Source organism: Nicotiana sylvestris, chromosome 5, assembly GCF_000393655.2.
Source record: "Nicotiana sylvestris chromosome 5, ASM39365v2, whole genome shotgun sequence".
In the NCBI taxonomy this organism is placed as follows: domain Eukaryota; kingdom Viridiplantae; phylum Streptophyta; class Magnoliopsida; order Solanales; family Solanaceae; genus Nicotiana; species Nicotiana sylvestris.
The window spans coordinates 173938154-173954564 of NC_091061.1; the positions used below are offsets into that span (position 1 = coordinate 173938154).

Here is a 16411-nt window from a genome sequence, read left to right on the forward strand (position 1 = left end):
GCAAAACCTTAACATTTTTTAGGTGGTATAAAGATGTATTCCTTTCCAGTGTTATGGAATTACCAAAGTGTAATAGCACTCTCTGGAAGTCCAAATTTATTGATGGACTCCCTCCGCTATTTGCTGAAAGGGTTAGAAAACCCTTAGAGGGACATCAATAAGTGTCGACTATAATAGTTACTCTTATGGAAATCTTCTTAGTGTATGCACTCAAGAAGGTTTAGCTTTATGCAATGAGATTAAGCTAAAAAAGCAGATGAAGAAACATCGTTGAAGATAATATCTTTTACGATGGCATAACATCCATGCATTTCTTCGATAAGGTGGCATACGCCACTCATCCTTATAAATACAGGATGAATTACGAGTTAATAGTCTCGTCTATTGGATCAACTGAAATTCAGCATTTCTATCCTGCTAATACTAAGAGAATTTATAATTTCTCGAAAATAATAATAAAAAAGGTATTAGCCTCAGATGAATGGGGACATAGTAATGTAAAGGAAACGGAATATGCCCTCCTCTTTTTAAGAGTTTATACACTCAATGGGTAGATATATCTCCCAAAATTATTATTTTACAAAAAGATAATATCTTTAGGATGGCATATCAACCATGTGTTTCTTTATAGAGTTTTCTATCCTATTGATAATGAAATGAGATGTGGAAGTAAGTCATACGCCAGAAGGGTTCCCTTGCTTAAATAGAATTTTTTATACAAAGTTATGGAGTAAATTACTCCAAACAGATCAGCAAGGAAAAATTCATGGTGAAGAAATAATCCAAGAAATCCAAACCAATTTTCGTAGTGGAACCTATACAAATTGCCTTCATCATTTTTCACGTGTTCACAGTTGAGTTGAGGCATTTGACCCTCCAAAATTGTCCAGTATGTCTGTATAGGGTCAGAATTGACCTTGGACGTCCCCCAAGTTTGGGTACGCCTCGAGAACGCATGACACCTAAGGCGAGGGCACGGCTCGAGCAATGTCCTCCACCAGCCTTCAAAGGATTTGAAAATCTCAGATACTGTAAACCACATTCAAATTAAAGTTCCCAATTTGAGATCCTTCGACTTCTCAGGCTGGATAAAACTTATTTTCCTTAAACAATGTTCTGTTGCGGAAGTCAAATGTATATAGTGTGAATAAGTCACAACTACTATACCAAAAATTATGACAGCCACCAAATAATAAATAAGACAATAAAGCAACAATAAAGGGAACACCAGAATTTACGAGGTTCGGCTAATTTTGCCTACTCCTCGGACACAACCAATATTTTATTCCACTCCAAAAATACAAGTGAAATAATACTAAAGAGAGAAGATACAAATGCCTTAAACAGATGAGAAGGCAAATGAGAGGTGTGTTTCAATCCTAAACATTAGGCCTTCTTTTATAGGGGAAAAATCCCCCCCAAACTTAACTCCCAACCGATGTGGGACTTTGGCATTTTGCCAAACTTCAACAAATCTCCACCTTGGCAAAATTCCACATTTTCAATTCTCTCTCAATAACAAATTTTGGTTGTGTCTTCATCTTCAATCTTCAGTGTTCAACAATGTTGATCAAATCCAAACAATGTTGAAACTTGATCGCAGTCACCACCTTAGTTAGCATATCAGCAGGATTCTCCGTAGTATGAATTTTCTTCACTGTGACTCCTCCTTCTTCTATGATTTCTCGTACGAAATGATACCGAACATCAATATGCTTCGTCCTTGCATGATAAACTTGGTTCTTCGCTAATTGAATAGCACTTTGACTATCACAAAAAATTGTGATACCTTTTTGTTCAACACCAAGCTCCTTTAGCAATCCTTGAAGCCAAATTGCCTCCTTCACAGCCTCTGTAATAGCCATGTACTCTGCCTCTGTTGTAGACAAAGCAACTGTTGACTGCAAAGTAGACTTCCAACTAACTGGTGCTTTTGCAAAAGTAAACACATAACCAGTAGTTGATCTTCGTTTGTCCAGATCACCCGCAAAATCTGAGTCACAATATCCAACTACAGACTGATTGTATTCCTGCTCAAAAACTAACCCGACATCTACAGTATTATGAATATACCGTAGAATCCACTTCACAGCTTGCCAATGCTCCTTCCCTGGATTGTGCATATATCTGCTAATAACTCCAACAGCTTGTGAAATGTCAGGCCTTGTGCAAACCATTGCATACATCAAGCTACCAACAGCATTTGCGTATGGTACCTTTGACATATACTCTCGTTCAGCTTCATCCATTGGCGACATAGTAGTACTTAGCTTAAAATGGGGAGCAAGTGGAGTACTAACTGGCTTAGTCTTGTCATCTATGCCAAAACGTTGTAGTACTCTCTTCAAATATTCTTTCTGAGATAAACAGAGTTTCTTTGAACGTCTATCTCTAATTATCTCCATGCCAAGAATTTTCTTTGCCTCACCCAGATCCTTCATCTCGAACTCCTTCTTCAGTTGAATCTTCAACTTATCAATTTCTTCCGAATTCTTGGAAGCTATCAACATATCATCAACATATAGGAGAAGATATACAAAGGAACCATCTTTAAGCTTGCGCAAATACACACAATGATCGTATTTGCTTCTCTTGTACCCTTGCCGCAACATAAACTCGTCAAATCGCTTGTACCATTGTCTAGAAGATTGTTTCAATCCGTACAACGATTTTTCAAGTTTGCACACCATATTTTCTTTTCCAGCAACTTTGAATCCTTCTGGCTGAGTCATGTAGATTTCCTCCTCCAAGTTTCCATGTAAAAATGCAGTTTTTACATCCATCTGAACTAGTTCCAAATCCAATTGTGCTACCAAAGCCAACATAATTCTAATGGAGGAATGTTTTACAACTGGAGAAAACACTTCATTGTAATCAATTCCCTCCTTTTGAGCATATCCTTTGGCCACCAATCTTGCTTTGTAGCGAACATCTACTTGGTTAGGAAATCCTTCCTTCTTTGCAAATACTCATTTGCACCCAATTGCTTTCTTTCCCTTCGGGAGATTGGCCAATCTCCATGTATGATTCTGATGAAGGGACTGTATTTCATCATTCATGGAAATCCTCCACTTATCTTCTTCTGAACTTTGGACAGCGTCTTTATAAGTAGTAGGAACATCATCAGCTACAATTGAGGTTGCACAAGCAACCGTCTCTATGAGACGAACAGGTTTCGTTATTGTTCTTTTTGGCCTGCTGGTTGCTATTGATTCAAGTTGTTGTTGAGGTTCCTGAGTTGGAATCTCCTCTACTGGCTCTCCTTCCAGAGGGTAATCTTCATTTGTTTCCTCCTCTGCTTCTTGTGTAGGAAAAATAAATTTTCCCTCAAACTCCACCTGCTTAGAAGCACCTTTATTTTGTTTGGTGTCTTCTGTTACCTTATTTACCATAGCAGATTCATCAAAGGTAACATCTCTGCTGAATATTACTTTCTTTGTCATAGGACACCATAAGCGATATCCTTTGACTCCAGAAGTAATTCCCATAAAAATAGCCTTCTTTGCCCTTGGATCCAATTTTGACTCCGTCACATGATAATATGCAGTTGAGCCAAACACGTGCAAAGAGTTATAATCTACAGCAGGTTTTCCATACCATTTTTCAAATGGTGTCTTGCCATCAATAGCAGCAGATGGTAGACGATTAATGAGGTGGCATGCATATGTAATTGCCTCAGCCCAAAATTCTTTGCCCAAGCCAGCATTGGACAACATACACCGTACCTTCTCCAGCAAGGTCCGGTTCATACGTTCTGCCACTCCATTCTGTTGTGGTGTATGTCTAACAGTGAAGTGTCGGACGATGCCATCATTTTCACAGACCTTATTGAAATGATCATTTTTGTATTCACCTCCATTGTCTGTGCGAATACACTTGATCCTCCTGCCTGTTTGATTCTCCACCATCGTCTTCCATTTGAGAAAAATTCCCAGCACTTCATCTTTGTTTTTCATTGTATACACCCACACTCTTCGAGAAAAATCATCAACAAAGGTTACAAAATAGTGCTTCCCACCCAATGAAGGTGTTTTGGAAGGACCCCAAACATCAGAGTGTACATAATCCAAAATGCCTTTAGTATTATGGATCGCTGTACCAAATTTAACCCTTGTCTGTTTCCCTTTGACACAATGCTCACAAAACTCCAAGTTGCAAGCCTTTACTCCTTTTAACAATCCTTGATCTGATAGAGTTTTCAAGGATTTTCCTCCAGCATGTCCCAAGCGCATGTGCCATAGCTTGGTTGCTTCTGCCTCTTTGTCGTCACTGGATGTCACTGTCGCTGTCCCAATAACTGTATTGCCACGATAGCGGTACATATTATTATTCTTCCGATTAGCCTTCATTACCACTAGTGCACCGAAGCATACTCTCATCACTCCATTTTCTGCAATGATTTTGAACCCTTTTGATTCTAGGGCTCCCACAGAGATGAGATTCTTCTTCAAATCCGGTACATATCGAACATCTGTTAATGTTCTGATCATTCCATCATGGTTCCTTAATCGTATTGAACCAATGCCATATGAGGTAAGAGGGCTTATTATCCGCTGTGTGGACGACTCCATATTCTCCTTCTTGAAATTCCACGAACCAGTCCCTATTGGGACACATATGATAGCTACAAGCCGAGTCCATCAACCATATGTCTGATGATGTTGATGACTCTGTTGTAACTAATGAGAAGTCTGAATCATCACAATCAGCTACATTTGAATCCATAATGGCCTTTCCATTGTTATGTTTGGCCTTATTCTTCAACTTCGGACAGTCTTTCTTCCAGTGCCCTTTTTCTCGACAAAAGGCACATTCATCTTTGCTGGGTCTGGATCTTGACTTGGATCTTCCCTTCTTTGTCCTCGTTTGACTTTGAGGACGACCCCTCACAAATAGTGCTTCTCCTTCTCCGCCCTTCTGTTTTTCTCGCTTTCTTTGTTCATAGCTGTACAAAGCCGAACAAACTTCTCTGAGAGAAACTTCGTCATTTCCATGGAGTAGAGTAGTTTCAAGGTGCTCGTACTCATCAGGAAGTGACGCCAACAACATCAAGGCCAAGTCACCATCATCATAAGTTGTATCCATATTTTGCAAATCTGTGACCAACTTATTGAAACTGGTGATATGTTCATTCATCGTGGTACCAGGAACATAGGTGAAGTGAAACAGTCTCTTCTTCATGTACAATTTATTTTGACTGTTTTTCTTCAAAAATTTATCCTCCAGTGCTTTCCATAATCTACTTGCAGAAGTTTCCTTTGTGTATGGATATTTCTGCTCTCTAGCAAGGTAGGATCGAATGGTACCGCAAGCAACACGATTGATAATTCTCCAATCTTCTTCTCCAATAGCATCTGGTCTCTTTTCTTCAATAGCAAGATCTAGCCCTTGTTGAAAAAGGACATCTAGAACCTCGCCTTGCCACATCCCAAAATGTCCGGACCCGTCAAATATTTCTACCGCAAATTTCGCATTTGACACAATTCTTGTCATAAGCGAAGATGCCAATGATGACGTATTGTTGACACTTGATGTAGATTCTTCTTGTTTATTGTCTCCCATCTTTGACACAAATATTATTTAATAGCTGACGACACAAATCAAGATTATTTCCTTTCTGGTGTGGAAGATCAGACTAAGCTGCAACCACAGAGCATACTCAGACAGAACCTTGACTCAGTTACCAAGATAAATCTTTTCTGATGTGGAAGATCAGACTATGCTGCAACCACAGAGCATACTTAGACAGTACCTTGGCTCTGATACCAATTGTTGCGGAAGCCAAATGTATATAGTGTGAATAAGTCACAACTACTATACCAAAAATTATGACAGCCACCAAATAATAAATAAGACAATAAAGCAACAATAAAGGGAACACCAGAATTTACGAGGTTCGGCTAATTTTGCCTACTCCTCGGACACAACCAATATTTTATTCCACTCCAAAAATACAAGTGAAATAATACTAAAGAGAGAAGATACAAATGCCTTAAACAGATGAGAAGGCAAATGAGAAGTGTGTTTCAATCCTAAACATTAGGCCTTCTTTTATAGGGGGAAAATCCCCCCAAACTTAACTCCCAACCGATGTGGGACTTTGGCATTTTGCCAAACTTCAACATGTTCCTCATCTTGCTTAGCTCTCTCTTTTGTATGGAGATTCTTTTGAGGAATCCGAAAAATGCGATCTTGACAAAAAATTTCAGTCACATTATGCTCTTGAGCATCTCCGCTTGGAATATGGGAGTGTCCAGGTAAGTGTTGCTTTTGAACTTCATTGTAATGCATTTTAATGGAATGTACCATCTTTTGGGATTTGAGTCATCTTGATTTTTCATTTTATTTGTAGTTCTTGGTTGCTGAAGTACCAAGAAGGCTTTCCGTTGCTCTTACTATCTTAAACGTCTTTGCGTATCTCTGGATGGACTAGACGATCTTTCCTGTGCTCTTTGCTTGCTGCGAAGCTCCCCATATTTACAAGATCTTTCCCTTTTTCTTTTGTAACTAGTGAAGTTGTTGTCACGTGACCAAGAGGTCACTAGTTGAGTCGTGGAACAGCCTCTTGCAGAAATGTAGTAAGGTTGCGTACAATAGACTCTTGTGGTCTAGCCTTTCCCCTGACCCCATATAGCGGGAGCCGAGCTGCCCTTTTTTTCTTTTGTATGTGGTATTTGTAATGGCTGACTTCCTTATTTTCATACTCATTTGTCTTCAATCTTCTTAATATTTCTTAGGTATCTGTGGATGAATCGGATGATGAAGTTGAAGAAGTTTCTGCAGGCTTCTCAGATGTGACATTGAATCACGTCAGGACTGTTGAAATTGAAGGAATAACAGGCACAAAGCTTGATATGAACCTTGCAAAGAAAAAGGAGCTGAGATACTTGCATAGTTATCAACATTTCAGCGGGCATCGCATAAAGCTGAAATTGTATGTCAGCTAGAAAGAAAATGGAATTGAGTTAGGAGAATGCAGTAGTATATGGATGTATTTTGCCTGGTAGAGAGTAGTATTCCTGTGCCTTGGATATGAACCTAGTCTATAAAAAGTTATAACAAATGTCGATCTAGTATTATAACAGTGTGTTTAGCCTTGCCGTTTTTAGACAGAGACGAGTAAATATCTATTTGGGACCATGAGCTTGCTTGTGGATATTTTTAGTTGGTTTGTTCTGTAATAACATTGTCATTACATGTTAAGAATGTTTACATTTGGTCGTCTGCAAATGAATGATTTATGGAATGCGACATACACATGAATTGATGCTGTGGTGGTTTACTTGAATATTATGTTGTGGAGCAGGCAACTGATTATAATATAGATTATAATATGATTATATTATTCATTTAATCTTCTATTTTATGGAGCTTTGTTGTTTTCAAGCCAAAGTAACGTTGTTCTTATTCACTGATTCTAATGTCATTGCCCACTAGGATTCTCCTTTAAACATGCCAGAAGACTTGGTTTTATAATATACATTCATTATATATTGGAGGTGTAAGAGGTTGACATTGGAGGGTCTACGGAGAGGTAGAGGTAGGTCAAAGAAGATGTGGGGAGAAGTGATTAGGCAAATCATGACGCAACTTCAGCTGGCCAAAGACATGACCCTTGACAGTCTAGAGTGTTGATAACAGTAGTATTGTCAGGCAGTCTTGCTTTCTTTCATATGACGATCTTTCCTTTTTTTTTTTTAAATAAAAAAAAAATTCATGTGTATTAAGTCACATTTGAATAACTCATTCCTTACCCCTACCCTCGATAAAGAGGTTGTTTCTAAATAGAAACTCGTCCTTCCCTCCAAGAACTTCCCATCTTGCTCTTGGGGAGACTCGAACTCACAACCTCTTGGTTGGAAGTGGAGATTGCTTACCATCAGAGTAACCCCTCTTGTCGAATGGGAAACCAAAAAAAAAAAAAAACGTCCATCCAAATTTTAGGCATAGCCAAAAAGAAGTGCTTCAAGCTCACCTCACCATATACAAGGTATTACAGGTAGAGAATTGACAGACTGAGACCCACAACATAATATTGAAATAAACCACCAGTGTCGCTTCATGTGTATGTCACACTCCATAAATCATTCATAAGCAGGCACTAAAAAGGCAGTCCGGTGCACTAAACTCTTCCTATGCACCGGGTTGGGGAAGGGCTGGACCACAAAGGTCTATTGATCGCAACCTTATCCTTACATTTTTGCATGAGGTTGTAAAAGTGAAAAATCCTTAACATGTAATGACAGTGTTATTACAGCACAAACTAATTGAAACATCCATCCAGCAATGCCATGTTCTGAAACAGATACAGCAAGGGAAAACACTGTTCTACCGCTACATCAACATTTGTTTCTCTTTTCAACGTTAATTTCTAAGCTCAAGATCCCACTATATTTAATCTAAATAGACTACTTCTGCTTTAGGTGATGCATGTGAAAATTTTGATATCTCAGCGAAAACTTGTAATCTTGTGTCAAGAGGTTCATCATCTAGAAATTTTCGATCGATTAGCGTTCTCACCAACACTGGGGAATTGGCTAACAAAAGCTTGATAAGCTGCATCTCAGACGTTCTTCGTGTACAGAGTTCTATCTTAACTTCCCTTAGGTGATTAAATGTCACTTTTGACAAATGTTTGAGTTCAAGGGATTCCTCAGTACCACTATCTTCTTCATTGTAAACCTAAAAAAGATAACAACAAGTCAACTATCAGATTATTGAGGATCTAAGAAATAGGAAAAATAGTCACTAAATAAGAAAGAAAGAACCTGTATTTCGAGATATTCTAAACATGGGAAGCTTCTTATCAAGAAAAGAGCAAATGAGAGCTCATATGAATCTATCAGCATAATATGAGGCAGGTAAAATTGTTTGACGCTGTTAAGAACAAAGGGAAGCCTTGTTGGCGCTTCATCGTAATGATCATAGAACTACGAAAAAAATAACCAAAATTCAAGATGAGTCGGCCCAAAAGAAGTTCAATATGCTAAAGTGCATAACAATGAAGTCATGAAGTAAGACCTACCATGGTATTAAAGAAGTCCAAGCGGAGATGCTCGAGAGCAGAACAAGACTCGAAAACCTTAGCAAAATCAAGATTCTCTGCCCTCATATCGTCACCTGCCAGAGATACTTTTACCAGAAGAGAGACATTCTTTAAGCAGATAAAACTTATATCGCCTCTGAAATTAAACGATCTCAACATCGGGGCATTAATTTCAATAATGCTTAAAATTTCTGGGATATTGAGAATCAACCTCTTAAGCACCGGACAATGAGATATTAAACTTTCGAGCAATACAGAAGAAATTTTGACATTACATAGTTCCAGGCTGGTTAACATAGCAAATCATTGAAAGGCCGATGGAGGATGCATTAAACAGTTACGAAGAGTTAGATGCCTCAGTTGCGAACAAGTGAAAAGTGAAGAAGGCAATTTGTATAGCTTTTTCCACGAAAGGTCAAGAACAAGATGTTGAATGTCTTTCCTAGAGAGGAAAGAGATGAAGTTCCCAATGTCAGGACAATTTTCTAGAAAACCAATGTTAAGGGTAAACTTAGTAATGGGTCCTTCATGAAGGGACAAAAGCTGGTAGATAATCTTTGTAAATTTGACGGTAGGGTTTAGTAGATCTTTTTTTGTTACCCACAGAGATGAATCAAGCGTCAACTTTGTAAGTCTACACCAGTGATACCTCCATTTCTTCGATAAGATGCTAGTCCTCACAGAATCTTTACAAGGCAAACACATCAGAATGACATCGATTACATTATCAGCAAGGTCGCTAAGGACGTCAGGAGGTAAGCTTCGACAATACTTTCTTCTCTTAGGAGGCATCATATAACAATAATCGCCAAGAACCTGCAGAAAATAAGCAATTATACCAAGTAAGGAATACCCAAACTACTTGGATAGAACGGCTATACACACGGTCAAATCAACATAAGAAATAAAGGTGCATTCTAGTTGAAATTAGTCAATTATGTCCTTTTATTATCTGTACTATACCGATATTCCAACTTGCATGGGTACCATGACGGCGTGCATGTGGACCAATAAAAAAAACCATGTAACATCGCTTAGTATTCATTAATTGTTTTCCTACAACAAGAACAAGGAGCCTTGGCGTAACTCTTAAACTTGCTATCATGAGACCAGGAGGTCATGAGTTTGAGTCGGGAAAACAGCCTTGCAGAAATATAGGGTAAGGTTGCTTACAATAGACATCCGGTAACCACAGGATGATCCACAAGAAAGGTGACAGGATTCGAACCTATGGCCAGCCCGCCCTGACCTGCTGGGTTGGGTGGCTGGGTTAGCACCCCTCGTCGGCTCTGAACTATGCCGGCTGTCAGAATCAAACGAAGGGCGAACGACCATTCAATTCATTAAGGTGTATAGTGGCGCCCTCGCCCGGTGCCATTTCCGGACCTAGCAGCAGACGGGTGGGCTGTGCCTAAATTCAAACGGACCAGACTCCCTTATGGTCTATGGTCTGGCCCTTCCCTGGACACCGGCGGAGTTCAGCGCGCTGAATTGCCTTTTTTTTTTCTACAGCAAAAACAGCTTCCATTTCATAGAATACATTTTGAAGGTTCAAAGGAAAATTTCAAATGTATAGAAACCCATAATCAACTTTTATCAACCATCATTACTAACAAAAATGAGGGGGAAAAAATAGTACTAATATACAAAATTTGGTCAGTTTTTAACTCATAAATAAGCATAAGAAGCAGTGTTTGCTAGATCAAAACATCAAATTAGTAGCTTTACTATATAACTTCAGCTAGCATACAACAATTGCAACTACTATTGAATGTTGTGAACACACATACCCGAGAAACCAACATTCTAAAATGAGTACAAAAAAGAGAGGATAATATCATCCAAAAGGGAATATTAGGGCTCCAATCCCTGAGTTGAGATTTTTAGACATAGGGCCTCCGTTCCCTAGTCGCATTTTGCCAACATTAGGGCTTCAATCCCTGAGTTGAGATTTTTAGACATAGGGCCTTCGTTCCCTAGTCGCATTTTGCCAACATTAGGGCTCCAATCCCTGAGTTGAGATTTTTAGACATAAGGCCTTCGTTCCCTGGTCGCATTTTGCCAGCATTAGGGCTCCAATCCCTGAATTGAGATTTTTAGACATAGGGCCTCTGTTCCCTAGTCGCATTTTGCCAACATTAGGGCTCCAATCCCTGAGTTGATATTTTTAGACATAGGGCCTCCATTCTCTAGTTGCCTTTTGCCAACATTAGGGCCCCAATCCCTAAGTTGAGATTTTAGACATAGGGTCTCCATTCCCTAGTCGTCTTTATTGCCAGCATTAGGGCTCCAATCCCTCAGTTGAGATTTTTTAGACATAGGGCCTCCATTCCCTAGTCGCCTTTTGCCAACATTAGGGCTCCAATCCCTAAGTTGAGATTTTTTAGACATAGGGACTCCATCACCTAGTCGCCTTTTGCCAACGTTAAGGCTCCAATCCCTAAGTTGAGATTTTAGACATAGGGCCTCCATTCCCTAGTCGTTTTTATTGCCAACATTAGGGCTTCAATCCCTGAGTTGAGATTTTTAGACATAGGGTCTCCATTCCCTAGTCGTCTTTTACCAACATTAGGGCTCCAATCCCTGAGTTGAGATTTTTAGACATAGGGCCTCCATTCCCTAGTCGCAATTTTTGCCAACATTAGGGCTCCAATCTCTAAGTTGAGATTTTTAGACATAGGGCCTCCATTCCCTAGTCGCCCTTTTGCCGACATTAGGGCTCCAATCCCTAAGTTGAGATTTTTAGACATAGGGCCTCCATTCCCTAGTCGCCTTTTGTCAACATTAGAGCTTCAATCCCTGAATTGAGATTTTTAGACATAGGGCCTCTATTCCCTAGTCGTCTTTTGTCAACTTTAGGGCTCCAATCCCTAGTTGAGATTTTAGACATAGGGCCTCCATTCCCTAGTCGCCTTTCTTTTCCAACATTAGGGCTCTAATCCCTGAGTTGAGATTTTTAGACATAGGGCCTCCATTCCCTAGTTGCCTTTTTGCCAACATAGGGTATTCACTCCCTAGTCGAGGTTATTTTAGAGATTAGGGAATGAAGCCCTATATCTAAAATAACCTCGACTGGGGAGTGGATACCCTATGTTGGCAAAAAGGCAACTAGAGAATGGAGGCCCTATGTCTAAAAATCTCAACTCAGGAATTGGAGCCCTAATGTTGGAAAAGAAAGGCGGCTAGGGAATGGAGGCCCTATGTCTAAAATCTCAACTAGGGATTGGAGCCCTAAAGTTGGCAAAAGGCGACTAGGGAATGGAGGCCCTATGTCTAAAAATCTCAACTCAGGGACTGGAGCCCTAATGTTGACAAAAGGCGACTAGGTAATGGAGGCCCTATGTCTAAAAATCTCAACTTAGGGATTGGAGCCCTAATGTCGGCAAAAAGGCGACTAGGGAATGGAGGCCCTATGTCTAAAAATCTCAACTCGGGATTGAAGCCCTAATGTTGGCAAAATGCGACTAGGGAATGGAGGCCCTAAGTCTAAAAATCTCAACTCAGGGATTGGAGCCCTAATATTGGCAAAATGCGACTAGGGAACGAAGGCCCTATGTCTTAAATCTCAACTCAGGGATTGGAGCCCTAATGTTGGCAAAAAGGTAAAAGATTGATTTTGGGGCTTCTAAACTACCTTTTTTTTTATTTTCTTCTTATCTATTTTCTTTCAATTCATTTTTTAGTAAAAAAATGCAGGAAAGAATTTGGAGGAGACTTCCCTTTTGGGTTGATTATTGTTGCTAAGCTATTTCTAGCGCTTGCACATTTCTTTTTCCATTTTGGTTACACCTGCTTCTTGCACTGTTGCTTTGGATTGCACCTGTTTCAATTTCCAAACAAAGAACAATTGTTAGTTTGAAACGGTGGTTGATTTTGTAGCCTTCATTATTTTTGATCACTTGATCTCGGCCCAACTCTTTTGGTGAGAACCTATGCCGCTTGCTGGTTTTTCTTAAAGATTGGTCTCTCTCCTAAAACCGAGGAACTCAACTTTTCAAAATTTATCATGACGGCTCACCCGTATAGGGCTTTGGCCCTTTCATTTTAATCTGCTTCTAGGGGCTTTTGACTTTGGATTTCTTTTCATTTTCAATAATTCTGATTTCAGAGCATCGGCTATCATGGCCAGTTGGGATCGACTTGATGCACCCAATGAGGCTGGGTACTTTTCTTTGGACTTGGCTTTTATTAAACAAAACCTTGTAAAACCAATCTTGCCACCTTTTCTTTGTATTAGTTTCGGAACAGAGTTAGACCGAAAGGGATTCAAGGAAAAGTAAAGAAAGGACAAGAAAAAATGAATTTAAGGAGAAACATCCCTTTTGGGGGAAAGAAAGACTTATCTGGGGTGCATGCAGACTTCAATAGACATGACATGCTTCTTGGACTGGATACCCGATATGCACAACTATCCAACTTATTGTGAACCACATCTCCAAATCGAGAAACCTGGTCAGGACTCTTTCAGTGGTGGGGTGTCTTCTTTTCTATCGACGACGCCCTTTGCAAGTTTTCGCCAATCGACCTCTCTCATTTCTCTTCTCACCGTCGCTTGATAGTACTCTTTACGAGTTTTCACTAACCAGGCCCTCTCATTTTCAATTTTTCTGCTCACCGCCACCTTATGGTGCCCGTGTGGGTTTTCACCAATAAGACTCTCTTATTTTATTTCTCTCATTTTTATTGCATCGGATCCAAGTAGTTGTATTCTCTGATCCTTGAACATTCTCACTGATTGATCGGAAGGACTTGAAAGGATTTGGGTAAAAATGATTTGGATCGAATTACAACTTTGGAACCATTCAAGCGGGATTATCGTAGGACCATTACAACATCTGCCCCAGTTTCACTTTTGAGGGAATTTGGATTTTTATTTTGGTGTGACTGAACCCCATAGAGAGGCTGCCTACGTATCCTTTCGGAATCAAATTGAACGTAGTTTAGGAAAACATCTTCTTCTTTTTTTTCATTTCTTTTTTTTCAATAACACTTTCAAGTTCCAAAGAGGGCAATCAAAGAAGAGTAACCGGCACAAATGGGTTTGCAAAGGGTAGATAGTATTTGGGTAGCGAGAATAAAAGCCTTCGTCCTCCCAATCGGACAATGTTGTTGTTACAGAAAGACTAAACATAGTACCTTTTGACTGCATCCGCATTTACAGCTGCTTCAGGATCATTTTCTTCGATATCGCCCAGATACAATGCTCCTCTCGGCAATATCTTTCTGATGACATATGGGCCCTTCCAATTAGGAGCAAATTTTCCTTTTGCTTCCTGGTGATGGGGAAGAATACGCCTTAAAACGAGTTGCCCCACTTCAAAACTTCTAGGCCGCACTTTCTTGTTATAGGCACGAGACATTCTTTGTTGGTACAACTGCCCGTGGCAGACCGCAGTCATTCGCTTTTCATCGATCAAGGTTAATTGTTCCAGACGGGTTTTAACCCACTCAATGTCTTCAATTTCGGCTTCAACAATGATTCGGAGAGAGGGGATTTCAACCTCGGCGGGTATTACGGCTTCCGTGCCATAAACCAAAAGATACTGGGTGGCTCCAATTGATGTGCGCACAGTAGTGCGATATCCCAAAAATGCAAACGACAACTTTTCATGCCACTGCCTGGAACTTTGAATCATCTTTCTCAAAATCTTTTTGATGCTTTTGTTTGCTGCTTCAACGGCACCATTGCCTTTAGGCCGATAAGGAGTAGAGTTCCGGTGCATTATCTTGAATTTCTCACATATCTCCCCCATCAAATGACTATTCAAGTTTGCAGCATTGTCTGTGATAATAGTTGCAGGAATGCCAAAACGGCAGATAAGATTGGAGTGCACGAAATCTACCACAGCTTTCTTGGTGACAGACTTGAGAGTGATTGCTTCAACCCATTTTGTAAAGTAGTCAATGGCAACTAGTATGAATCTGTGTCCATTTGAGGCTTTTGGCTCGATTGGCCCAATGACGTCCATGCCCCAGGCAACAAATGGCCAAGGTGCAGACATGGGATGCAGTTCTGTGGGAGGTGCATGAATCAAGTCACTGTGCACCTGACACTGATGACACTTCCGAACGAAACTAAAACAGTCCTTTTCCATGGACATCCAGTAATAACCCACTCGAAGGATTTTCTTTGCTAAAACATACCCATTCATGTGGGGCCCGCATACTCCCGCATGTACCTCATGCATGATTCTTCCATCCTCTTCTGCGTCAACACATCTTAACAAATTGAGGTCCGGAGTTCTCTTGTACAAGACATCCCCATTCAAAAAGAAACCACTCGCGTGCCGTCTAATGGTTCTCTTTTGGTCTCCACTGGCTTGCTCGGGGTATTCTTGAGTTTTCAGAAACATTTTGATGTCATGGTACCATGGTTGGGTATTTTGTGCTGCTTCAATTGTATTACAATAACCATGCCTTTCCCGGATTTGAATTTCCAAGGGATCTATGTGAGTATTGCCTGGATACAGCAGCATTGAGGCCAAAGTAACAAGTGTGTCGGCTAATTCGTTATGACAACGAGGAATGTACCTGAACTCGATTGACTTGAATCGCTTGCCAAGGTCTTCCACATGCTTCTTGTAAGGGATAAGCTTAACATCTCGGGTTTCCCATTCTCCTTGGGCTTGCCGGATAATCAGATCTGAGTCTCCCATGATCAACAACTCTTCGACATTTTGGTCGATTGCCATGTTTATACCCATAATTCAAGCTTCATACTCGGCGGTGTTGTTTGTACAGAAGAACCGAAGCCGAGCTGTGGCTGGATAGTGCTGACCAGTGGGTGAGATCAAAATTGCCCCAATTCCAACACCTTTTGCGTTTACCGCCCCATCAAAGAACATTTTCCAAGCATGAGTGTCTTCAGATATTGCCTCAACTGAATTTACTTCTTCATCTGGGAAGTAATTTCTCAAAGGTTGGTACTCATCATCAATCGGGTTCTCAGCCAAATGATCCGCTAATGTCTGGGCTTTCATTGTCGTACGAGTAACATAGACTATGTCAAACTCCGTAAGAAAGATCTGCCACTTTGCTAATCTCCCAGTGGGCATTGGTTTCTGAAATATGTACTTTAAAGGATCCAACCTGGTTATGAGGTAGGTGGTGTAAGCTTGCAAATAATGCCTCAGCTTCTGAGCGACCCATGTCAAAGCACAACAAGTTCTTTCTAATAAAGTGTACTTGGCTTCATAACTAGTAAACTTCTTGCTCAGATAGTAAATGGCCTGCTCCTTCTTTATGGTCACATCATGTTGCCCGAGGACACAGCCAAAAGAATTTTCTAAGACGGTCAGGTGCAAGAACAGAGGCCTTCCTGGCTCAGGTGGGACCAAGACTGGCGGATTTGACAGATATTCCTTG

The 16411-nt window shown here is 40.3% G+C and overlaps 1 protein-coding gene across 1 annotated transcript; it reads right to left on the reverse strand.

Annotated features, from left to right (window-relative positions):
• Positions 1–8210: 8210 nt before the first annotated feature.
• LOC104232807 (F-box/FBD/LRR-repeat protein At1g13570-like) lies at positions 8211–15738 on the reverse strand. The gene is made up of 6 exons (XM_070147313.1): positions 15578–15738; positions 12836–12866; positions 9388–9862; positions 9026–9120; positions 8769–8930; positions 8211–8682 (listed from the first exon to the last, which is right to left on the reverse strand). Exons 1-6 carry the CDS (start codon positions 15736–15738, stop codon positions 8395–8397), a joined length of 1212 nt encoding a protein of 403 aa, XP_070003414.1. The 3' UTR covers positions 8211–8394.
• Between the last annotated feature and the right edge of the window lie 673 nt (positions 15739–16411).